Source organism: Argopecten irradians, chromosome 8 (assembly GCF_041381155.1).
Source record: "Argopecten irradians isolate NY chromosome 8, Ai_NY, whole genome shotgun sequence".
Classification (NCBI taxonomy): domain Eukaryota; kingdom Metazoa; phylum Mollusca; class Bivalvia; order Pectinida; family Pectinidae; genus Argopecten; species Argopecten irradians.
In genome coordinates this window covers 18428649-18455495 of record NC_091141.1, presented here as the reverse complement: position 1 = coordinate 18455495, position 26847 = coordinate 18428649, and the positions used below count along the sequence as shown (strand labels likewise).

At 39.0% G+C, this 26847-nt stretch overlaps 2 protein-coding genes across 2 annotated transcripts in view; one reads left to right on the top strand and one right to left on the bottom strand.

Moving 5' to 3' along the window:
• The window catches only part of LOC138329574 (thymidylate synthase-like), a 34883-nt gene extending 17287 nt beyond the window's left edge, over positions 1 to 17596 (bottom strand). The window contains exons 1-3 of the mRNA XM_069276654.1: positions 17486 to 17596; positions 3672 to 3785; positions 1939 to 2066 (exon numbers count right to left, since the gene is read on the bottom strand). Of these exons, the coding sequence (XP_069132755.1) occupies positions 1939 to 2066; positions 3672 to 3763 (220 nt within the window). The 5' untranslated portion in view covers positions 3764 to 3785; positions 17486 to 17596. The remainder of the gene's footprint in view (positions 1 to 1938; positions 2067 to 3671; positions 3786 to 17485) is intronic.
• Positions 17597 to 18686: 1090 nt separating this feature from the next.
• Positions 18687 to 26411, top strand: LOC138329572 (small ribosomal subunit protein uS9). The gene is made up of 6 exons (XM_069276653.1): positions 18687 to 18768; positions 18907 to 18958; positions 19524 to 19625; positions 23657 to 23753; positions 24151 to 24198; positions 26226 to 26411. The coding sequence occupies exons 1-6, from the start codon at positions 18761 to 18763 to the stop codon at positions 26369 to 26371; spliced, it is 453 nt and encodes a 150-aa protein (XP_069132754.1). The 5' UTR covers positions 18687 to 18760; the 3' UTR covers positions 26372 to 26411.
• Positions 26412 to 26847: the final 436 nt, after the last annotated feature.

Sequence of the window (26847 nt, the reverse complement as noted above, 5' to 3'; positions counted from 1 at the left end):
CGCACAACTAGGGCCCTACGGGAACTTACATGTGAAATTGGAGAAAGATCCCTCTGTACTTTCTGAGAAATAGCGGTAATAAACTTTAATTATTAAAATCCATGATTGCTGCCTGGCGGCCCTAGACCTCTTGTTGTCAGATTGGTCCCAAAATTAAATATGCACAACTAGGGCCCTAGGGGAACCTACATATGAAATTTGAGAAAGACCCCTTTCTAAGAAATAGCGCTAAGTTAAAAATATAAAATTTACAAGAATTTTTTTTTTTTACATATAAATTTGAAAGTCTTTTCAAAGGAAAAATTATGCGGCAAGTCAACAAATTGTGAACTTGACATCCTGTGAGCAGTACGGTAGATATTAAGAATGTTCGTTATATGTTTGTTTTGGACAAAAGTATTATATAAATGCATGTGTATACAATGTATATGCATAAAATTATTTGAAGTATAGAAAATTGTGCCCGAGTGATTTTCTGAGGCAGTGCTCCACTAGCTAAGGACACATAGCTTATAGTAGTGCTAGAACGGGTAACCGGATAACCGGTTCACGGTTCGGTTTGAGCTTGTATCCGGTTAGCATTTTAGCTATCCGATAACCACCATATATATTTCATACAGCATAAATACTCCTGAAAGTAATGAAATTCCTGTAATATGCTTTCATAAGCGGAATTTTCAAATGAAATTAAAAGTGTTACGACAATAGTGTTATTATCGGAAACTGAGTCGTCACTACAACGCTTAGGTATCACTTGGCTTCTATGCAAACGTTCCAGTGAGTGCGATGAGCGCAAGTGCCGTGTGCAAAAGAAACCATGTGCAGGAAGTAGGCCAACTTTGACATTGTAAGTGTTTACATTGATTTCCAATTACCATCATGGTTTTATAAAAAACAAACAAAATAAAGATATTTCAAAGCAATAATTCCATGTGTCAAATGATTGTTTCCTGAAAGATGTGAGCGATTGTTATGGAATCCAGGGGGGGGGGGGGGGGGGGGGGGGTCAGAGCCAAAATTTATACAAGTTCTGTTCCCCTTCCGCCAAGGATGTTTCTGGCCAAATTTGGTTACAAGCCACGCAGAACTCTAAGACAAGTAGCGATTTATATGTTTTACCTCTATTACCCCTATTGGGCCCCGCCCCTCCTGCCCCCGGGGGTTCAGAGCCAAAATTTATACAAGTTCCATTCCCCTTCCCCCCAAGGATGTTTCTGGCCAAATTTGGTTACAATCCATGCAGAACTCTATGACAAGTAGCGATTTAAAGGAAATGTTGACGGACGGACGGACGACGGACGCCGCGCCATGACATAAGCTCACCGGACCTTTGGGCCAGGTGAGCTAAAAATGTAAACAGCTACAGTTACCCGGTTAATCCGATCCGGTTAACCGGTTGGCATTTTTACTAACCATTCCAGCACTAGCTTATAGGCACCATTTCGTATCCGGCCGAAGAGTATAGTAGGTAGCAGGGTACGATAGGCATTTACCTAGCTGATTAGGAATTTTAGCATTTGACCAGGTTACTTAACAAGAGCTGTTTGAGAACAGAAAATTAAAGCTGAAGCTCACCTCTGGAATTTTGTCAATTTATTTCAGGTTTCTTGAAATTTACCAGTATTACAAAATATAGTAATGTTGTTAAATAACTTTTGAGCCCATTGGGCCTCTTGAAAATCACAAAATTCAGCATTTTCCCGTTAAATGATTGTCAATAACCACCACAACAATTATAATTCTAAATCATTAAAGAAATCAATGTCAGTTCTGACAGATATATAGTTTTTCAAGATCAATGTCAGTTCTGACAGATATCAGTTTTTCAAAACTTCAACCAAAACCTTAACCTGGGATTTCCAACGCCGATGCAGACATGATTCCATAAGCCCAACTCTCTTCGAGAGGCGAGCTAAAAAGAAAATAATATTAACTTACCTTCTCGAAGATTATACCTCATCTGCATACCAAATATGGACAGGGTGTCGACACCTGTTCGGTTGGTTTTACGAGTTCCATGATCAAGTATCTGTTGTATGGCATCAAGATATTTATCTTCATCATGCCTGTAATTGATGACATCGAGATATTAATCTTCATCTGCCTGTAATAGATCACATTGAGCTCTTCATCATGCCTGTAATAGATCACATTGAGATCTTCATCATGCCTGTAATAGATCACATTGAGATCTTCGTCATGCCTGTAATAGATCACATTGAGATATTGATCTTCATCATGCCTGTAATAGATCACATTTAGATATTGATCTTCATCTGCCTGTAATAGATGACATTGAGATATTGATCTTCATCTGCCTGTAATAGATGACATTGAGATATTGATCTTCATCTGCCTGTAATAGATCACATTGAGATATTGATCTTCATCATGCCTGTAATAGATCACATCAAGATCTTCATAATGCCTGTAATATATCACATTGAGATATTAATCTTCATCGTGCCTGTGATAGATCACATTGATCTTCATCGTGCCTATAATAGATCACATTGAGATCTTCATCGTGCCTTAAATAGATCACATTGAGACCTTCATCATGCCTGTAATAGATCTCATTTAGATATTGATCTGTAATAGATCTCATTTAGATATTGATCCAGGGGTGTAAAAATTTATTTCAAAGCACTAGCCCAGGGCTAGTAGACACCAAAATCTCACTAGCCCGGCCTAAATATCTACTAGCCCAGCCAAAAAAAAAAGGAAAATTTATAATACCAGTATTTTTTATACTGTATAAATTCAAATATTTTTAATTGAGTGAGGTTTTTTTTATTATTTGCATCTACTTTTTTATTTAAATTTAAATAAACATTAAGAAAATCTTTAATCTGTGATATTTCTAGAACACAATTTTTAGATTTTTTTTTTAATCCTGAAACCGGATTCTGGATTCCCGACCTTTGACCCGGATATTAGAATAACCATAACAAATATGGCTGCCTGCTGCAGGCATGGCTTTGCTGCCGACTTTTTGAGGAATAGATTCCAGTTCTTTAACTTCGTTTTTGTAACTATTAAAATTTACTGATCTGATAGCTGAGATGACTTATTTGATGGTTTGTATATTGTTTTTCTAGAACTTGTGTTGCAAATTACGTAACTTTCATATGAAATGCTATGCATCACTATTCACTGTGGTGATCGGGAGGCCTACTGTACCTGTCTACAATCGTAAATAAATTATACAACATGACTTTATATTAAGATTTAAAGTAAGATACGAATATTACATAGAATTGCAATGTTTTAAAGTGTTATTATGACTTAATATTGATGTTTTTCGTTTTGAAATATCTTTGAAAAAAGTCACTAGCCCCGGGCTAGTATGGGTAAAATTTCCACTAGCCCAAGCTGAAAATTTGGTAGCCCCGGGCGTCGGGCTAGTGGATTTTTACACCCCTGTTGATCTTCATCATGCCTGTAATAAATCACATTTATATCTTTATCGCACCTGTAACAAATCATGAAATGATCTGGACATACATGATCAGGATCAGACACTTTAATGAAACATCTCACTATCATTGACCCTGAATGATTATTAAAAAGTTGTTTGTAAAAAAAAAAAAAAAAAAATACCAATTACTTGTTATAAAGTAATAATATAATTATAAATGTGTGATGAAGTGTTGACAAGGACAAACCACCTTTTCTTTCGTGAGACTCCATTAGAGCCATTAGATATGTCTTCACCACCGCCATTGGTATGGCTCTCTGTTCCATTCATTGTCGCCGCCATTGATTGTTTGAAATGATGCCACCTAGCAAAATAAACGTTGATGTTAATATAAATACAAATTTATTTCATTAGAAGTCCTGTTTCTAATAAAGCCCCCAGACCCTATTTGCTTACATATACTTTTCTAACCTAAGTCATGATCACCAAACTTCCCATCAAAATGTCAAATTTTCAAAATGTAAGTCACCAAACTTCCCATCAAAACGTCAAGAGTTCACACTGTAAAGGTAATAAATCAATAGAGAATTATCAGTTTCAAAATCATAACAGCACTGTTACATGTACATTTGTCTTCAGCGATATATGAGCTTTTAACTTTGAAAGGGCCGAACTGCAGGCCTACTGTAATTATATTTTTAGGGCATTGGGTGACGAAGCCATGTGTTCATTGGGCCAAAATGTGCTTGAGAATTCTTCTGGCATTGTTATCAATATGGTGAACTATCTTGATAAAGTTTCAAATATATATATGCAAGTATAAATTGCATTGTAACAATTCAATATGTATGAAGTATTTTTACATCTGCAATATGAATGTGCTGTAACACTCTCTTCACCCATATCTCCCATGATGCACTGCGCAAATCTCGAATTTAAACTATCACATCGATATCATAGCGCGGCTATGTGTTACCCATAGCTTAGCAAAAGTTGCGAAAGTTATTTTTTTTCTTTTTAGCAAATAAGAATTTCATTTAGCAAATTGCGAAAAACATTAAATTACTAAGGAGCATCAAATACATAATGTAATGTTTTTTATGCATCAAGTGGACAGTACACACATACAAAAGATCCTGATCATTCATTAAACCATACTCCGTCGTGGGTATCGTTTCTTTACATCCCTTCAACATTAAAATATATATGGTACAGTAACTGATTAATTTATCAACTGTTTTAGACTTGCTATGAAAGTAATGTGACTGAAAAAACTATGATTGAAGCTTGTGTCTGCATGACTGGATATCTCAATCTGGTGGGTGAAGAAAAACTTAAGCATTTTTTGCGAATTACAAATGTAGGATGAATTTATTTTAGCAATATTAGCCAGATCGATTCGTTATTTACGAAAATGCAAATAGGTAGCGTGAGCCCAGAGAGCATAAATGATATTCATTATTTGAACAATAATTGGTGTTTAATCGTGTATATATATGTCTAATTAAAACAAAATATAATATAAAATAATTCATTTCGCCATTGGTGCATGCACAATTAGTACTTCATTTCATATAGGATATAGTGGCAGATTTTTTTCGGGATGCAAAATTAATTATTTTTCATATTTTTAACTTAAAGTAAAATTAGAAGCTCAAACTTTTCAATGGTGGTAATGGTGTAAAGTAAGTAACTTTTGCAACTGAAGAAAAATACTAAATCGTTTGCTGCTGTTTTTGATAGCGAAAAAAATACCATTTGTCAGCGGTGGAGCATCTTTAAGTCTGAAATTTTGTGTTCTATAAGAAGCCCCCCTCTTTGAAAAATTTCACGCCCCCGGGCCGGGGCTTCTAATGGAATACATGTTGTATTAATGGAGAAATAATAAAATGATAATACAAATACCTGAATCATGATATGGGAGTATACAGGGGTAAGCCCTATTTATAAATGTGTCTCATCAAATGGTAGCAGGGCCTATATATCTCTTGTTTGAAAAACATGATGTGGGAGTTTGATGTTGTAAATTATAGAAAAACTACGGGTCTATAAACATTTCTTCTTCTTCTTTGGTTTATCACCATCCGTCAATAGTGACGATTTTAGGTGAGTGATCGGCTCAGTGGCGTGGGGGAAGGGGTTATATACAGTGCATTTTTTTTTTTTTTTTTTTCTTCTGGTGCTGGAATAGATAAAAGTAGATAGGTTAAAAACATGATAAAAATGAGGTGTTTATTTTTGAGTGGGGGCTTCAAGGGCTACGTTGTTTATGTTTGCCTTGAAGCCCTCCAGTGTAGTGTTTTGTACTGTTGCCACAGGGAGGAGATTCCAGTTTGTGATGGTGTGTGGGAAAAAGGAGTACTTAAATGCATCCTTTGTGGCTGCGATGTGTCTGTATGCATAGGGATGTGTGTGTCTAGTGCGGGTGTCTACAGGTGTTAGGTATTGTTCTGGGTTGATGGCAACGAGATGGTGTGTGATTTTATATAGGAGGATGAGTCGTGATTGTAGACGGCGTCTTTGTAGTGTTGGCCATTGGAGTGTGTATAACATGTCTGAGACTGAAGAAGTGTTATGATATCTGTTTTGTACATATCTTGCTGCTCTGCGTTGAGTTTTTTCTATTTGTTGTATTTGGCCAGTATTGTGTGGGTCCCAGATAGAGGAGCAGTACTCTAGTTTGGGTCTGACAAGTGCTTTACATGCGTGTTCTTCAATGTGTGGTGAATTGATTGTGAGGTTTCGTTTTAGGAAACCTAGTGTTCTGTTTGCATTTGCAGTGATGTTGTTAATGTGTTTGTCCCATTGGAGGTTGTTTTGCAGTGTGAGGCCTAAGTATTTACTGTGTTTGACGTGTTCAAGTGAGTGGTTATGGAGAGTGTAGTTGTGGTGGATTTTGTTGCGTTTGGTGGTAGTGGAGATGACGTTGCACTTGTCGGGGTGAAATTGCATTAGCCAGTCATGTTCCCATTGTCCTGCATTGTCAAGGTCGTGTTGTAGTTTCTGTGTGTCTTCTTGTTTGTGTATGGTCTTGTAAATGATACTTAACTATCGTCTGCGAAAAGTCTAAGGGTGCTGTGTTTCATGTATTCATGTAGGTCGTTGATATATATTAAGAAAAGTATGGGGCCCAGACAGGTTCCTTGAGGGACTCCGGATGTTACTGGTATTTTGTGTGAGTGTTTGCCCTCAAGTATTACTGTCTGGGTGCGATGTGAAAGAAAATCTGTTATCCATGCATGTGTGTTACCCTTGATGCCGTAGTATTTGAGTTTGTATGAAGGCGTTTGTGTGGTACTTTGTCAAACGCCAGTAAGTAACAAAAGGAAGCCACAGTTACACACTCGTTGTTTACTAGAGAAAAACAGGCGGAAAGAGAGAGGGTGACGTAAAACGTTACAAACGGATACGGCACCGGTAAACTATATCCGGAATACAATTAAAGCGCTATATATTTACTGGCGCTACCCTTTTTTCTTTTTGAAAACAAAGTTCCAGTTCTTAGAAAACTTTAAATTCACTTGACTGATCAGATTAAACAGTCTCTCAAATATCAGTACATACAATGTAACATCACTAGGTATACATTATAAAGCTATTAGAAGTGCTCAATTACTGTAAACATAACGTTCTCTCTGAACTTGACCAGAAACTAATAACTATAATAACACATGAAATGTTAACAGAGAAACTCATTAACTAATACCGAACATAGTCACTGAGATACCGAGGGGTCACAGATGGTCTAGAAGAACGCCTTGGAGGTTCCATCGAAGGAGTCAGATCATCATCATCATTACCAAAGTCAAAGGAATCATTGGTTAGAGAGTCCGATTCAAACGTGTCTGATGCTAGCTGATTTACTATCTGAGGTAGGAACATCATCAACAGCAGGAGAAAGTATTGGAGTCGTATCGCGAGCTGGAGGAACAGATATAACGTTAGGTATGTCTGGAGGTTGTGGTGGCGAGTTAGCCGGCAATGCGTCGGTATCAGAATTATCATCGATATCAACGAGTGCGAGCGAATCCATGGGAGACCTAATGCGTTCATCAGCAGTGGTAGACACACGATATAAGTCAGAACGTTTGACGCGATAAGATGCAGCGCGAAGTTGATTTCCCACAAATTTTTTAATGTTACACCACATTGTATCCACGTGCGTTACGAGGTATCGGTCACAGCCAGACGACTTGTTTCTATCACTGTATAAATATACAAGGTCGCCGACATGTATATCCGGACTGACGGGATGTCGCCCTGAAGGTGCTTTGGGCTTTTCACTATACGAGTGGTTGAGTTGTCGCCGTTGATGCTGTTGCGCTATCAGAGATTCATCGTTAATGGGTATTTGGTTATTATAGAATTGGTCCCGTTGTGTTAGCATTTCTCTGGATGATAAACCGCTCTTTCGTATACGCGAATTCAAACGGTTGATTGCTAAGGATAGCGACAGGGGAGATACCGATCGTGATGACGAGTCCTGTCGGAGTATCTCTTCTTCCAATTCCTGAACAGCACGTTCTGCGACAGGATTTTTGTTGCAGTTCTTGGCGTTTCCTAGATCTACCGAAATCCGATGACGGGACAAAAATTCATTGTTGAAAAGAGCACGAAACCCTGGAGCACAGTCAGTACGCACGATGGCATACGGGCCGTCCATTGGACGAAGGTTAATGCTCGAGCGAATAAGTCCATCCCGGAGGGTATCGCGACATTCGTCTTCAAGTAGCATGGCTTCTGTATACGACATTACGCATTCGCGCACTACAAGAATGAGCTGTCTTTCGCATTTTATAACGTCAGCTGCAAACTGGCTACCTACAGTTACCGGAGGAACGCTGGAAGTTTGAGTCTGCACGAAGGTTGGAACATGTTTCAGAGATGCACAACGATGACAATTGTCACTGACACGTTGGATTGCAGCATCCATGTCAAGAGCATAGAAATATCTGTGTACGATCGTCTTCAACTGGTGACATGTAGGATGGTCGAGTTTAACATGGAGAGAAGTCAGAAGACCGTCCAAGACCTGTCTAGGGACTACTATAAGCTCGGACGAATGTGACAACGGGATCGTTCGTTTAACGACTACGAGACCATCGGCTGATAGTGACGAGACGTTTAGGTAGCGCTTCACATCACGGGCGTTGGTGATTTTCTTTGACGGTCACGTACCTTGTCGAAGATGAGCGCACGTGCAACGAAGATCAGAGCAATCGGACTGTAATCCTAACCGCGCAGACCGACTTGTGAAAGGCAACCTGGCGTTACCTTCGAGAATGTCATTTGTGCTGATCGATCGAACAACAGAGTCCATTTCTTGGCTGACAAACGTACAAATCTGACAGGTGGGTTCAGCACACGGTGGAGCGTTACGACTCGCAAAGTCAGATGGGAGAATCGCACAGCCAGCAACATGACGAACAGACACGTGCACCTGAAAGCGACTTGCCGTAGACAGGAATGATGTCACTCGTGGGCTAGCAGAGAACTCACCTCTGCAAAGCTTCTCGAATGCCTGCACGCAGGGCTTACTGTCAGTGAGTACGCACGGTTGTAACGATGACTGAATCAGATACGGGCTGAAATGCTTCAGCGCTGTCGCGATAGAAAGAGCTTCAATCTCGCACGGAAGCCAATTTATCTGATTTTTGTGGAGCTTAGCGCTGAAGTATCCAGCCAGACAAGCCTTGTTGTTGCGAGTAACATACAGCGTGGCGCCGATTCCAGGACTACGAACAGCACCATCGGTTACTATCCACAGTTGATAAGTAGCGCGGGGCAACGTGATGGAGCGTGCGTTGCGTTGTTGAGCTTTTGAGCTTTCTCGAAAGACGTCAATTGTTCATCAGACCAATGCATAGTTTCCTTTGATTCGCGACCGGCAACCATGTCGTCAAGAGGAGACAAGATCGTCGAACAGTTCTGAATGACACGTGCTAGTACTTTGAATGCTCCAATGAATGACCGGAGACCGTTGACAGTCGATGGTATAGGACATGTTGAAAGTGTAGCAATGCGGTGTGGGCTAGCCTGAAGGGTTCCCAAGCGCCACACCCAGCCTAGAATCACTGTCTGTTGTGGAGCTATGATAGTTTTTGTTGCGGATAAACGCAATCCGGAGTTGTGTAGGGCCTGTAACACGGCCTTCCAGTTTGAGAGTAACTCATCGACTGAGTTTCCTCCACAGTACAGGTCGTCAGCGACTTTGGCGACGACGCCTTTCTGTACCAGGTGACCTAGTACGCGACATGTTAACTCCTCGAGAGCGGTCTCGTAACCGGGCATGCCCATAGCAGTTCGCGCGTAAACTCTTACACCCTTGAACGGGGTAACGACCCCACAGTATTTCATTGACTCTTTTGCAAGTGGAATTTGGTAAAAAGCCTTCGTCAGGTCTCTCGCGATGATGTAAGACCATTGAGCAATATGTCGTAGAGTGGAATCAACATCCGGCATCAGAGAGTGTGTGGGAAAAAGGAGTACTTAAATGCATCCTTTGTGGCTGCGATGTGTCTGTATGCATAGGGATGTGTGTGTCTAGTGCGGGTGTCTACAGGTGTTAGGTATTGTTCTGGGTTGATGGCAACGAGATGGTGTGTGATTTTATATAGGAGGATGAGTCGTGATTGTAGACGGCGTCTTTGTAGTGTTGGCCATTGGAGTGTGTGTATAACATGTCTGAGACTGAAGAAGTGTTATGATATCTGTTTTGTACATATCTTGCTGCTCTGCGTTGAGTTTTTTCTATTTGTTGTATTTGGCCAGTATTGTGTGGGTCCCAGATAGAGGAGCAGTACTCTAGTTTGGGTCTGACAAGTGCTTTACATGCGTGTTCTTCAATGTGTGGTGAATTGATTGTGAGGTTTCGTTTTAGGAAACCTAGTGTTCTGTTTGCATTTGCAGTGATGTTGTTAATGTGTTTGTCCCATTGGAGGTTGTTTTGCAGTGTGAGGCCTAAGTATTTACTGTGTTTGACGTGTTCAAGTGAGTGGTTATGGAGAGTGTAGTTGTGGTGGATTTTGTTGCGTTTGGTGGGTAGTGGAGATGACGTTGCACTTGTCGGGGTGAAATTGCATTAGCCAGTCATGTTCCCATTGTCCTGCATTGTCAAGGTCGTGTTGTAGTTTCTGTGTGTCTTCTTGTTTGTGTATGGTCTTGTAAATGATACTTAACTATCGTCTGCGAAAAGTCTAAGGGTGCTGTGTTTCATGTATTCATGTAGGTCGTTGATATATATTAAGAAAAGTATGGGGCCCAGACAGGTTCCTTGAGGGACTCCGGATGTTACTGGTATTTTGTGTGAGTGTTTGCCCTCAAGTATTACTGTCTGGGTGCGATGTGAAAGAAAATCTGTTATCCATGCATGTGTGTTACCCTTGATGCCGTAGTATTTGAGTTTGTACTGAAGGCGTTTGTGTGGTACTTTGTCAAACGCCAGTAAGTAACAAAAGGAAGCCACAGTTACACACACGTTGTTTACTAGAGAAAAACAGGCGGAAAGAGAGAGGGTGACGTAAAACGTTACAAACGGATACGGCACCGGTAAACTATATCCGGAATACAATTAAAGCGCTATATATTTACTGGCGCTACCCTTTTTTCTTTTTGAAAACAAAGTTCCAGTTCTTAGAAAACTTTAAATTCACTTGACTGATCAGATTTAACAGTCTCTCAAATATCAGTACATACAATGTAACATCACTAGGTATACATTATAAAGCTATTAGAAGTGCTCAATTACTGTAAACATAACGTTCTCTCTGAACTTGACTAGAAACTAATAACTATAATAACACATGAAATGTTAACAGAGAAACTCATTAACTAATACCGAACATAGTCACTGAGGTACCGAGGGGTCACAGATGGTCTAGAAGAACGCCTTGGAGGTTCCATCGAAGGAGTCAGATCATCATCATCATTACCAAAGTCAAAGGAATCATTGGTTAGAGAGTCCGATTCAAACGTGTCTGATGCTAGCTGATTACTATCTGAGGTAGGAACATCATCAACAGCAGGAGAAAGTATTGGAGTCGTATCGCGAGCTGGAGGAACAGATATAACGTTAGGTATGTCTGGAGGTTGTGGTGGCGAGTTAGCCGGCAATGCGTCGGTATCAGAATTATCATCGATATCAACGAGTGCGAGCGAATCCATGGGAGACCTAATGCGTTCATCAGCAGTGGTAGACACACGATATAAGTCAGAACGTTTGACGCGATAAGATGCAGCGCGAAGTTGATTTCCCACAAATTTTTTAATGTTACACCACATTGTATCCACGTGCGTTACGAGGTATCGGTCACGGCCAGACGACTTGTTTCTATCACTGTATAAATATACAAGGTCGCCGACATGTATATCCGGACTGACGGGATGTCGCCCTGAAGGTGCTTTGGACTTTTCACTATACGAGTGGTTGAGTTGTCGCCGTTGATGCTGTTGCGCTATCAGAGATTCATCGTTAATGGGTATTTGGTTATTATAGAATTGGTCCCGTTGTGTTAGCATTTTTCTGGATGATAAACCGCTCTTTCGTATACGCGAATTCAAACGGTTGATTGCTAAGGATAGCGACAGGGGAGATACCGATCGTGATGACGAGTCCTGTCGGAGTATCTCTTCTTCCAATTCCTGAACAGCACGTTCTGCGACAGGATTTTTGTTGCAGTTCTTGGCGTTTCCTAGATCTACCGAAATCCGATGACGGGACAAAAATTCATTGTTGAAAAGAGCACGAAACCCTGGAGCACAGTCAGTACGCACGATGGCATACGGGCCGTCCATTGGACGAAGGTTAATGCTCGAGCGAATAAGTCCATCCCGGAGGGTATCGCGACGTTCGTCTTCAAGTAGCATGGCTTCTGTATACGACGTTACGCATTCGCGCACTACAAGAATGAGCTGTCTTTCGCGTTTTATAACGTCAGCTGCAAACTGGCTACCTACAGTTACCGGAGGAACGCTGGAAGTTTGAGTCTGCACGAAGGTTGGAGCATGTTTCAGAGATGCACAACGATGACAATTGTCACTGACACGTTGGATTGCAGCATCCATGTCAAGAGCATAGAAATATCTGTGTACGATCGTCTTCAACTGGTGACATGTAGGATGGTCGAGTTTAACATGGAGAGAAGTCAGAAGACCGTCCAAGACCTGTCTAGGGACTACTATAAGCTCGGACGAATGTGACAACGGGATCGTTCGTTTAACGACTACGAGACCATCGGCTGATAGTGACGAGACGTTTAGGTAGCGCTTCACATCACGGGCGTTGGTGATTTTCTTTGACGGTCACGTACCTTGTCGAAGATGAGCGCACGTGCAACGAAGATCAGAGCAATCGGACTGTAATCCTAACCGCGCAGACCGACTTGTGAAAGGCAACCTGGCGTTACCTTCGAGAATGTCATTTGTGCTGATCGATCGAACAACAGAGTCCATTTCTTGGCTGACAAACGTACAAATCTGACAGGTGGGTTCAGCACACGGTGGAGCGTTACGACTCGCAAAGTCAGATGGGAGAATCGCACAGCCAGCAACATGACGAACAGACACATGCACCTGAAAGCGACTTGCCGTAGACAGGAATGATGTCACTCGTGGGCTAGCAGAGAACTCACCTCTGCAAAGCTTCTCGAATGCCTGCACGCAGGGCTTACTGTCAGTGAGTACGCACGGTTGTAACGATGACTGAATCAGATACGGGCTGAAATGCTTCAGCGCTGTCGCGATAGAAAGAGCTTCAATCTCGCACGGAAGCCAATTTATCTGATTTTTGTGGAGCTTAGCGCTGAAGTATCCAGCCAGACAAGCCTTGTTGTTGCGAGTAACATACAGCGTGGCGCCGATTCCAGGACTACGAACAGCACCATCGGTTACTATCCACAGTTGATAAGTAGCGCGGGGCAACGTGATGGAGCGTGCGTTGTTGAGCTTTTGAGCTTTCTCGAAAGACGTCAATTGTTCATCAGACCAATGCATAGTTTCCTTTGATTCGCGACCGGCAACCATGTCGTCAAGAGGAGACAAGATCGTCGAACAGTTCTGAATGACACGTGCTAGTACTTTGAATGCTCCAATGAATGACCGGAGACCGTTGACAGTCGATGGTATAGGACATGTTGAAAGTGTAGCAATGCGGTGTGGGCTAGCCTGAAGGGTTCCCAAGCGCCACACCCAGCCTAGAATCACTGTCTGTTGTGGAGCTATGATAGTTTTTGTTGCGGATAAACGCAATCCGGAGTTGTGTAGGGCCTGTAACACGGCCTTCCAGTTTGAGAGTAACTCATCGACTGAGTTTCCTCCACAGTACAGGTCGTCAGCGACTTTGGCGACGACGCCTTTCTGTACCAGGTGACCTAGTACGCGACATGTTAACTCCTCGAGAGCGGTCTCGTAACCGGGCATGCCCATAGCAGTTCGCGCGTAAACTCTTACACCCTTGAACGGGGTAACGACCCCACAGTATTTCATTGACTCTTTTGCAAGTGGAATTTGGTAAAAAGCCTTCGTCAGGTCTCTCGCGATGATGTAAGACCATTGAGCAATATGTCGTAGAGTGGAATCAACATCCGGCATCAGAGATGGTTGGGGCTTGCTGTAGCGTCCAACATCGGCGAACGCGGTTACAAGGCGAAAACCACCGCTTGGTTTTTTAACTAGGAATGACGGGTTCACGTACTCAACGGACACACCAACATCCTCCGGTCGACGAAAGACACCTATTTCCTCCAAATCGTCGAATTTAGACTGAAGGTCGTCCAACTGATTTTTGGAGTACTGCGGCACGCGCCCTTTTCGCTGTGGGGGCTGTACCGGACCCATATTGACTTTACCTTGTAGAGGACCGACTGCACCATTATATCCATGGAAGCTGGGGTTAAACACCTCGTCAAATTCCGTCAACACGTCACGAAATTTTCTTTTCATATCTGCGGTCATGATACCATCGGGGTCGAGTTTAACGTGCTCCGAGTGTCTAGTTTTAGCATGCGACTTTACGAGTTTCGGAATTTTAGCAGGCTGACTGTCCGGTTTTGCGGATATGAATGTAGATCGCACCTTGCAAACATGTTCGTTCCTTCCAATAGATTGTGGTTCACTGGTGAGGTTCGGGACTCGAATTTTACCTGCGACACTAGACACAAGAGACGGGAACGGCCACGACTCTGACGCGACATGAGGTTTGACTGAGACTTCTCCTTCATAATTAACCAGATCGTCAGGGAGATCAAGTTCAACAAATTCACCAGGCCAAATTACGGACTTTGCTGACGATCGGAGAACATGCACACGTCTTATGGCAAATCCATCAGCTGGTGTACCGGTCGAGCCATACGAACACACTAACGAGTTGCCAATGAGGATTTGTTGTTTGGCCGGTCGGACGGAAACGTCATTTTTTTCCATAAACGGTATACCCGCTAAGACGTCAGAGTCAAGGTTTTCCACTACGATGCCTTCGTAGTAAAGATCATGTCCTTCGTGTGAGAATGATAAGCGTGTCTCGCCGACCACTTTTAACTGCGACGACCCATGCATCCGCTTGACTGACAGAGTGGGAACTACAGGCAATTTTCGCACCTAGCCGCTGAGCACACGAAAGTCGCATCATGTTCCCTGTAGCACCGCTATCGATGGTAAGCCGGGCAGTATGATGTCCATAGAAAACGTCGAGGTACGGGGATTGCCGAATTGCCACGCGATTGACCTTACTACTATCACTGATCAGCGGGGTGGAATTACACGGGGCGTTGCCAGGGTCTTCGGTTTCCTCGCAATCTGCAACTTGACGAGCCTTGGCAATGAACCGCCTATCATCGAACGGAAGGTAAGAACACTTACTAAGGAAATGATTGTCTGGTCTTCCAGCTTCCTTACACAGTGGGCACACTCGTTTTGCCTTCGACGGGGGGTGTTGATCGCGTTTCGGTTTTAGCACGTATGCCCTCATGGCACGGGCTTCCTCAGTTGACTGTAGCTCCTCACGGAGGGAATCCAACGCTTGGGATATCTCAGGTTTTATGGATGCTAATGTACGTGTACGTAATTCCGTGCCGTAACGCTGCCGTAACGCTGCTTTACCAATTTTGGCAGATCAGGGTGTATGAGGCGCAACCATGTGAGAACGATAAAGTTTTCTAACGACGGAGTCATTTCCTCGTCCTCCTGTAACTGCTTGCCGTGATGTAAAATGCCAAGATCTCTACGAAGGAGATTGTCCTCAGAGAATGCCATGAGGCGTTGATACAGATCTTCCGGTCGCTCGTTTGGTTCCAACTTGATATCACAAAAGTCTATGAGATGGGCCCCGGTTGATTGAAAGCCAAAATGTAATCTTATTTGCTGCCAAATAAAGTCCATAGACGTGGAGTTTTTAATGAGTGTGTTTCGCGATATCACTGGGCAATAATTTGCTATTTGGCGAGCATAAGCTCCAGATGAGCAACCTTTTGCTCGCGCGTTCGACGTTGATTTTCTGGTATCGGGTGGGCATCATTGGTGATGAACCCCCTATGAGGAGCTGCCCTAGACTTTTTTTCCCGTCTCACACCATCACTCAGGAATGGAGCAAAGTTTGCATCCAATGACAAAGTATATAAAATGTTCTGCCGCCAGTTCTCAAACGAGTTGACCGTCTCAGTTTTACTGAGGCACCACTGTTTCGGTGCACGGTGAGTGTTCATTTTTGTTGCAGTGCTCTATTCACGGTGAAAAAATAACAGCAAACGATGTGTAATTACTCGTAGAAATGTCACTACGATGTGGCCTAATTGTCAATAATTATACCATTGATACCTATAACTCTTCTGTTAGGCATGTAGTCCGAAATCCGCTGCCACCACGCCAGTAAGTAACAAAAGGAAGCCACAGTTACACACACGTTGTTTACTAGAGAAAAACAGGTGGAAAGAGAGAGGGTGACGTAAAACGTTACAAACGGATACGGCACCGGTAAACTATATCCGGAATACAATTAAAGCGCTATATATTTACTGGCGAAAGGCTTTTGCAAAGTCCATGATTATGATGTCTGTCTGCGTGTTGTTGTTGTGGTTTTGTGTGAGGTCGTGTATGAACGTGGCCAGTTGGGTTTCGCACGATCTGGAAGGTCTAAAGCTGTGTTGTTTGTCGTAAAGTATGTTGTTGTTTTCCAGATGTGACATGGTGGCGCTGGTGATTATATGTTCCATTAATTTGCATGTGATGCATGTGAGTGATATTGGTCTGTAGTTTGCGGGATTGTATTTGTCGCCTTTTTTGTAAATGGGATTGACATTTGCGTGTTTCCAGTCGTGGGGAAGTGTTCCTGTGGTGAGTGAGCATGTAAATATTTTTGTAAGGATTGGAGCTGTGATGTCTTTGAGTTCTTTCAATATTCTGCAATGAATGTTGTCGTGGCCAGTTGCTTTATGCGGGTTTATATTGTTCAGTAGTTTGTGTATGCCCTGTTGTGTTATGTGGATGTCTGGCATAATTGGGTGTGGTGAAGGTCCTTTGTCAGGTATGGTTGTATTCTGTTCTTGTGTGAAAGCAGACTGGAATTGTTGGTTTAAGATGTTGGCTTTGTCAGTTGTGTCCGTCTTTCCGTAGGGCTGTGATGTCAGAGTTCTCTTTCTTAGTTGTTTTTATGTACGAGAAAAGTTTTTTGGGACTGTGTTTTTTGTTAGGGTGTGAGGATCGAGGTTCGTCTATTGGTATGTCAATTTGATCATTATCACTGAAATTCCATTATTTTTCGAAGGGAGTAATCTGTATAAGACATTATATTTGGCCCGCAGGCCCCTGTGGTGGCCAATAGTAATAATAATAATAATAACTTTATTTCACGAGGGTTACATATTTAGTACAGTACTAATCTTAGTTATCTAATGTTAGATATGGCCCTCACAACAATACGACGAAAACAAGGACAAACATGTAATACATTCATACATTCAATATTTATTTCTGACAAAAATAGCCGGCTGTTTTCGATGGCATACACCACATCTTATCGATACACATCATTTTTTTCATAGGACACTTGTCACTTATAAAACATTAATTACTTACCTGTGCTTTTGTTTACAATAATATTTCCTTCGTTCCCGCGCAAATTAGGGAGAGACTGATAAACAAACCGAAGACGGAAATGGAACCATAACATTCATTCGGAACTGCTAAGAAAAGAATACCGGTATGTACAATGAATAGATAAATAAAACTAAATTAAATAGCATGAAATATAAAGATAAAAAAAATAGTTCAACCCCTCCCCCTCCCCCACTTTTCTTCTTATCCTTATTTCATATATTTTTTATTCGTTTTATTTTAATTTTAAAAAAACATAGTCGCTACTGTATAATACACGTTCGGAATTAATTATTGAATATCATTACCAACCAGTCAATGTTACTATACAAAAGAGACTTTGAATCTACCATGAATTTATAAATGATCTACGTCCTTGAAAAGTACACAATAAATCTCTGTAAGTTACGTATACATTTAAAAAAAATCATTATTTTTGATCCATTAATACGAATTTAAAGTTAAAGTTGTCATGAATATTAAAAAGTTGTAATGAATAACGAGATTTATTTTCTTCCATGGCATAATCTAATTGTATTTCTATGTTATAGCAGAAATAGGCCTATATGTGTCTGATTAATATTGTCCTTTTCGCGGTAGATAATGTACTTAACAAAAACGTATATAATTCTGTTGTGCCGGCCAACTAAGAAATTGCACTGATCTGACTCTCTCTATGTGGCCAGAGATTTATAAGCTTACGTCGACATTTGTTTAGTTAAAATAGTTTTTAAAAAAATCTATTCAAGTCAATTTTTAAATAAACTTTTTTATTGTCAATGTTTTAAAAAATGTATGGTAGCTCAGTAAACAAAACAGCTTCTAATTAGACTGTAAAATACAAAAACAATAAAACAAACTGACATTTTAAACAAAGCCAGTTGAAATCTCTAATACATGTTCATTTACTGATTGAAGTAATTTTAATGAATACGGGTTAGGGAAGGCCGCGACTACTGGGTAAGAACTGTACGCATCAACCGGATTGTTGATACCACGGCTGTGAGCCATTTTATTTATTAGACAGCACATTTACTCTCCAATCCATTACTTTAGCAAAACACTATTGAAGAATGATTGTATGTATTAGTATTAAAATCCTGTTTCAAAATGATTAAATTACTTATTGTCTTTCATTGTGCTTACCAACATCGTTTAATGATCATACAGATATGAAAAAAATATTTGGTTAGAGAGTCATGTTCCTCTCTGCGAGAACACGTGGGAACCCTTTCTACTTCCTTTTTAGAAACAGCCATGGAGAAGTAAGGCATTGCGTGAACAGTCTACCAGTGTTTATAAGATATCGTCCTTTTTTGAGAACTGAAATACATTCAAACGTTTAATATATTAAATTAACCTATTATTTGTATGTTTTACATGTCTTCTGTTTATTTTCAAAGGGCACCTGTGAAAGGAGGGCCTTTGCAATCTGTGCAAGTATACGGTCGCAAGGTAAAGCCGACAAATGTTTTTCTGGCCAATGTTGTCTTAGAAACGAAAATGTTCCCTGTTAGGCTATCTCTGCGTTATCATAAGAAATATTGTATTTTCGACCACCCTTTTAACAGGAATAATTGTCAATAACGTTGCGCATAAACATTCGATATGTCAAACTCGCCCCCTCTAGAGCATAATAGACCAACTCGGTCCTGCTACCATGATCTACATCTAAATTCCGTTTTGGAACAAGTTGTTCATCTTTTAACCTGCGCGTGATACTGACGTTCAGAATATTGTGGTGGCATAAGTTGTATGTATATTTAGAAAACGGAATAGATAGAGGATCATGTGAAATATTGAGAAATTAAAATGGATGCAAGGAAACTGCTTGTGAGCTGGTTTAAGCCTGTCATATTTTTCCGTCATATTTAAAGATTTCAACTGTTTTTCAATTTTTTGTTTTCATAATTTGTAAGGTTTAACTTTCCACTGTCAGATAACATTTGTGTAGTTATAACATTTGTATGTTCTGATTGATGCGTTAAATATGCATATGATGATTAATCATTGTTTTCAGAAAACAGCCACTGCTGTTGCGCATTGCAAGAGAGGAAATGGCCTGATCAAAGTCAACGGACGCCCTCTTGAGAATATTGAACCCCAAATTCTCCGGGCAAAGGTATATTTATGAATAAGTCGTAAAATTTACTTTCCCAGTGGTATTGTAAAAATTATTGACTGTGATTGAATGATGACTTGTGAAATTGTTCTGCTTATCAAATATGATAGTAATGAAATAAATATCACAGCGCTCTGAAGAATCACAGAAAATATTAGTGTACTTGATGCCAGAAATAGATGACATATGATACAGGTACAGTAAACTTGAATTTGATCCTATTTGCATACCTGTATTAAATTGAAAACTGGAAATATTCCTTTGGCCAAAGACAATATTCCTGCGTAATCTACGTCAGCAATTAAAAATTTATTTCGTTATTTTGTTGTCTAGCACAGTGATAGTTAACGTGCGGTAATTAAAACATTGAGATGACCGGCAATATAATAATTAACATTTAATTTATTTTAATAAAAGTTAATAACTTTTGCGACTGCAAAATTTTCGTTTAGATTCACATTTTAGATTAAAAGTATCTTTGGAAATGTGTACAATAATATTGATACTGATCGTAAACTTTTTCTGTTAAATTCAGAGTACTATATTTATGAGCCCTTTTAAATTGCTTATAAAAATGTTCATAAATCACTTTGCAGTCAAATTATTAAAACAATGAATGGTTGAAAGACATTTAAGCTTAGAAAAGTTTTGTATGTACTACATATTTACATAGACCAATAACAAAGCTCCTTACAAAGTATTGCACTAGCTATAAATTTAATTTGATGTTATAAAGTTTTTGTGGCTATATGATGACTTGTGAAAATGTTCTGCTTATCAAATATGATTGTAATGAAATTAATATCACAGCGCTCTGAGGTCACAAAAACATTTTTCAATGTCTTATGTAATTGGCACACCGACTATACAGGTATAACTGGTAGGAAAAAAGTTATTTTGGTCCATTACAATGGTATAGCATTTAGTGTTGTATACACAGCAGTACTAAAATCAATCTTGTACTTTCATTTCAAGACATCTCGACGTGAACTTTAACACCTTCACACTTGTTTACTTATGCTGCCTGATCTGATGAAGGTGATGCACAATGAAAATTTTCGCTTTGCGTCTATGAAGAATTCGAATGTCCTTTTTTTTGTCTATGACTTATTAACCCAAAAGATATTGAGACCAAATAAAGTAGGAATTTTATAGACACTTTATCCTTTTGCAATTACAGATAAATCCTATGTTGTCTCTCCTTCAATATATACTAATTATTACTTATAAATCTTTATATGCCATTATCTGTTGTCAAAACCGTATAATTACGGAATTTACAAAAATGTTTGTACTTACAATTGATATTGACTTTTAAAAGATAAGATGCTTAATTTTCAAGAGTTTGCAAAAAGCTTTGATAAAATAATTTTGCATGTGACCGTAATAAAATAATTTTGCATGTGACCGTATGATGACTTGTGAAAATGTTCTGCTTATCAAATATGATAGTAATGAAATTAATATCACAGCGCTCTGAGGTCACAAAAACATTTTTCTGTGTAATCTTAAAGACTCACAACCTTTCTGAAACAAAAATTTAAAGTTTTTTTAAAACAATTGTAACATAATAAGATTTATATCCATGAATTAAGATGAAGTTACAACATCAAACAAATGCGAAAAACTCTGCGTAATCCATGTTAACGGTGAAGATAAATTTTGCCGAACTTTCAGCATTCATTATCGTTCGGCGAAGTGATAGTCGACTAATGCGTGGTAATTGGGAAGATGGCAAGAAACACAAGACGCTTTATGAAAACTGACGCTCAATCAATTTTGATTTAATTGTTTAGAAGGTGATGATAAGTTTATTACTAACTGTAAGCTAATAACTTTTGCGACTCTACAAAATTATCAATCTCTTAATTTTGAAAATAAAAACCTGATTCGGAAAGGTAGTGGGCCTTTACTGCCGTTCTATCATAAGATTGCACGATTGTGTTACAGTACTAGTGTATCGACTCACTGTAGTAGATTACATCGCTACATGTTACAGGTGAAGTGCCTATGTAACACGCATTGTGATTGGCTGAGTTGATCTAAAAATAGAAGAGAAAAACGTGTGTGCACAGTAAAGCTGGTTTTTTTAGCCTGCCATGCTTGGTCTCATTTTCTTCCGATATTCGACGAATTTAACAACTTCTTCACTGACCTTTGTTGGTGTCATGATAGACCGAACACGTGGAAGCAGAGAACCATGTTGTTCCTCGCACAGCTTTGCGATGTTTCCGACAGGTGGATTTACAAACGTAGGCCGCTTTAGATTTATTTCCATAGGACACCCCATGCCATCATTGTACATTTTCACTACCCTTTCGCGTACTTTTAGATCGGTTCGTGGCGTTGACATGTCGACATATGATCGGTTGAGGACTGCTTCTAATTTTGGCTGTGATCGGTTGAACCGCTTCTAATTTTGGCGCAATTTTAGCGAGAGATTAAAATAGTAACGTAACGTTACACATGTGCAAACTCACATGCATCTTACCGGTAACTTATAATATGCACGCGTTGGCAGCTTGGCGATCGACGATTTTTAGTACTTCCACACTTTTTTGTTCAGTATAAAGTTCAAATTCAGAGTTAAATTGACATTTCAAATATACCTTACCATAATTATGAAACTGAACAGTTGTTTTAGCAGATACTTTCTTCTTGACCTTCATATTTATTCATTAACGGTACCAGTATTATCATGTTTAAATCAATATTATGTATTCTTCTACAGCTAGTATAACCTGATTGTGTGTTATCTCTTTCCATGTTTGATTTTTTTTTCAATCATCTTATTTATATATTTACAACAGCTATTTCAGGAAACTCTGTCAGTCAAGTTCGTCACATGTGCTAGGTGTACTACGGAAAAAACCACCCAACAGTCATGTATATTACAGCGCGAATTCTATATATCAGCGTTATTTATTTTTACAGCGTAATACTTCTATTTTACAAATATTAATTTTTCAGATGTTTATCTATGAACATTTGTAATTGTTTCGACGTACTTACAACGTCCCGATTGCACAAATAGGTTGCATTGTGTAACGTTTATTTATATACACACTTCAGCCAATCACAATGCGTGTTACATAGACACTTCACCTGTACCATGTAGCGATGTAATCTACTACAGTGAGTCGATACACTAGTACTGTAACACAATCGTGCAATCTTATGATAGAACGGCAGTAAATCCAAAAATGTTGTGTCTGAAGTAGGAATTTTCAGACATTTTTTGAAAATTTATCTAGAAGTGTTGAATTCTTCCAAATGACAAATTAAAACTTACCAAAAATGAGTTTCATAAAATATAACAGGAGATGGACACAAATTTCAGATTCTTTTTATCATATGTGCCCCACTATAGAACTTTGTAGGGTTAACGCATAACTACACCAACATTTTGAAGGATGTCTACAGTAGTTATAAATAAAATGTGTTGGAAAAATCCAGCAGAGACCACCGACATTTTAGCACAACGTCGTCAAATCTGAACGTCGCATGATCATATGTCACAATGAATTTCCAGCTAATGAATATGTATCGCTACAGGTTGTATTACTCTAGTGACATGCAAAATATTACTCAGGCAAAGTCATTGGGTTATCAGACAGATTATGTGTTAAATAGCCATAATCTGTAACAAAACCAGACAAGTTAACAAATTCAGATTAGCAAAAAACAACAATTTCTGGTATCTTTGTACATACATTTGGAATTGTGCATGCATGGCTTTCAAAGATAAGACGCTCAGTTTTCAGGGGTTCCAAAACCTGTGATGCAATGATAGTGCACGTGACTGTATGATGACTTGTGAAAATGTTCTGCTTATCAAATATGATAGTCATGAAATTAATATCACAGCGCTCTGAGGTCATAATCATTCATGACTTTTTGGACGCATTGAGTGGTCATTATTCAATGGGTTTTATGTATGCTTTTGACCATATTCAGGCCATATTCCTTGACATGGAATATATTTAGATCATTTTGTATTCTTTGATATTGGATTTTTTTTCTGGTTACAGCTCCAGGAACCTTTATTACTCCTGGGAAAGGAAAAGTTTGCTGGGGTTGATATCCGAGTCCGTGTCCGAGGAGGTGGTCATGTAGCTCAAATCTATGGTAAGTAGAGTCTCACTGTCTGTAGAGAAGAGTACCATATTCTTTTAAGATTTATCCATATAAAAAGAAAAGCATGAAAAAGACATGTACACTTTTAGAACAATTAATTTCTAATTTCTGCCATTAAACTTTACAAAATGGCATATTGATGAAAATTTAATGTTTGTTTATCATATTCATCAGTTTGATTGTTGGAAACAATGCTTTGTAAAATGACTGTATGATGACTTGTGAAAATGTTCTGCTTATCAAATATGATAGTAATGAAATGGACATCACAGCGCTCTGATGGTCATATGTAAATACTTATTGGTGAAATATTTCTATTGTCACAGTTTTATGTAATCCATAATTAATCTTTTTTAGTAATCTTGCACATTTTGTGGGTTTTTTTTAGCGATCCGACAGTCCATCTCCAAAGCTCTGGTAGCCTACTATCAAAAATGTAAGTTGAATAATAAATTATGATAATTAAATAGATCTGGTGCTGCATAAGCTTCTGTGTTTTAGACTTTTAACTTTATCTTTATTTTTGCTTTCGTTACAATCCCTTTATCTTTGTTTCATCTTTGTACATTAGAGTAAGCTCCCTTGCAGGTAGGAAACCACTGTGTTGTCAGTTTATGAGTGAAATTCACATTGTTTTCTCCGAAAAGTATGATGTTATCATGTTACACTCACAGATACATGTCACAATCAATACCTACCTACAAAGGCAGATAACTCTGTAATATGCAAATACAGAATACTGGCCAGCAGACCAGATATGACAAAACAATTACATTCATATACAAATTACTTACCTTTGAGAAATAATGGAACTACAGCAAGGGTTCTCGTTAAAAGCTGGTTGCCGGCAAAAACAGCCCTCTATTTCCTTGCTAACAACTGGCTATTTTTTGTCAAAAGTAAGTATTGGCTATCATAAGGGCCTATTACTAATTTTCAACCGTCTATTAAAAAATTTACTGAGAACCCTGACAGCATCAGACTCCAAAATTCTCTATTTATGACTCTTTTCAAACTAGAATAGACGCCAAAGGTGCATCATGAATGAAACTAGGTTATTCTCTAATATCAGGAATCCAACATGAATTAAATATGTGTAGAAGTTAATAGGCTGGTTATTGTTTGAGGCCATACATATGATGAATCACTATGGGACGTAATTCTGACTTACAGAATGACTGCTTCAATGTATTTTCCTGATGTATGGCTTATTAAGATAAGTTTAATGTGTTCCTTTGCTCATTTTTTTTTTCATTTCTGCTGTACTAGAAGTCTTTTCTTTGAGCTGGTAATTATCACTTTTCTAAGTAACAATAAAATATACAGGTTTTAGAAAAGAACTTTTCATCTTAAATTACTCCATAAATATAACTAAGCAGCAATATTGTGGATTAAGTGTAGATGTTGATGTAGGTTTGTTTTTTTTCTTCGAAATTTGGTTGTCATGGTAACCAGGTCTCTATAGGAAATTATTTGTAGAAATACTGTCAGGATATAACTCCTTCTATACCAGTGGGTCAATTTTAATGTGTGGCGACCATGTCTTTGTTCTGTTTATCAAGAATTTATGATTGAAAAATAAGAAAACTTGCTTTTCTACCCACTTACTATTGTAGTTGTCATATGGGTCTCCTTTGCCATGCATATGATGAATCACTATGGGACGTAATTCTGACTTACAGAATGACTGCTTCAATGTATTTTCCTGATGTATGGCTAAAACGGAAGTTAAATGTGTTTCTTTGCCAGTTTTATATCGGGCCATCCTTAAAATATTCTTCGTTGGGAATTTACTGGCCACCTTTGCAGAATGTGGGTTGGTAGTTAAGAAAAAAATTTCATCTTATTTGCAAAATTTGAACCAGATGTAATGGTGCCTACTTGAAATGGCTCTTTAACAATTCATTCTAAAAGCTTTCCAGATATGAATTTTCACAAGAACTATTAATGGCATTAATACTTTTCATTGGTAACCCAAAGTTTTTTGAAATGTGTACAAGTTAATAGGCTAGTTATTGTTTGAGGCCATACATATGATGAATCACTATGGGACGTAATTCTGACTACAGAATGACTGCTTCAATGTATTTTCCTGATGTATGGCTTACAGCAATAATATAGTCTATTGAAAGTATTTTGTTGGTATAAACCTTGGCCAGTCTATAAACGTTTTGATGTACGAGAGACATTTTGGGGGAATCTGGACTTTTATGTATTTTGTTTTGCTTATGGATAAATGAATACTTTCTGCTTGCATTTGGTCTATGCAGATAGGTCTTTGATAATTGGCAGTGGAAAATAGAATCTGAATCCGAAATTATTGATAGATCAATATTTGATGACCTTTATTCAGTTTATTGTTATAAAGACCATGTCTGGTCTAAAGTTTAAGAGAAATTGTTACTTCTGGTGATTGTGTTTAAATCTGTTGCCATGCTAATATGTTGTTGAACTATTTTACAGATGTTGACGAAGCATCGAAGAAGGAGATTAAAGATATCCTCATAAGCTATGACCGTACACTACTGGTCGCCGATCCCAGACGTTGTGAGCCCAAAAAGTTTGGAGGACCTGGTCCACGTGCACGTTACCAGAAGTCTTACCGTTAAAATTGTTTATAAAGAATCGGCTAATAAATGTAGCGACCATTATCATGTTTTTGTCTTTTTTGATCAAACTAATTTGAATGAGTACTGTCTACCTGTTTCAACTTCATTTGTGTCTTATAATGTAAACAAACTTATATAATTATTTTCATGGTAACTTCCTGTCATGTATTTGGAACATTTTCAAATCCACCAAATTTAATCACACACGAAAATAGGTTTGTTTACAGTATACTGTATAGTTTATATGTACACAAAATTATCTAGGTAGTGAGGAATATTCGGGAGACACTGAGTAAGAATTACTATTTCTAAATTAGCAAGGTGATATACTGTATAAGACCTCTAGGAAATTACCTAGCAATTTAGCATTGATGTCACTTTCTTAATTTCACATGAGTTTGGAAAACAAAATTATTTGCTAACCGATCTTTTCCCCAAACAAAGACGAGCAGCCTGAAGCCTTGAGTATCAGAAAA

Excerpts from the sequence above, each read along its gene's own strand:
- LOC138329572 (XM_069276653.1), top strand. Across the intron at positions 18,959-19,523 it reads TGCAAGTATACGGTCGCAAG|AAAACAGCCACTGCTGTTGC; the intron begins GTAAAGCCGACA and ends CATTGTTTTCAG. Across the intron at positions 23,754-24,150 it reads TCATGTAGCTCAAATCTATG|CGATCCGACAGTCCATCTCC; the intron begins GTAAGTAGAGTC and ends GGTTTTTTTTAG.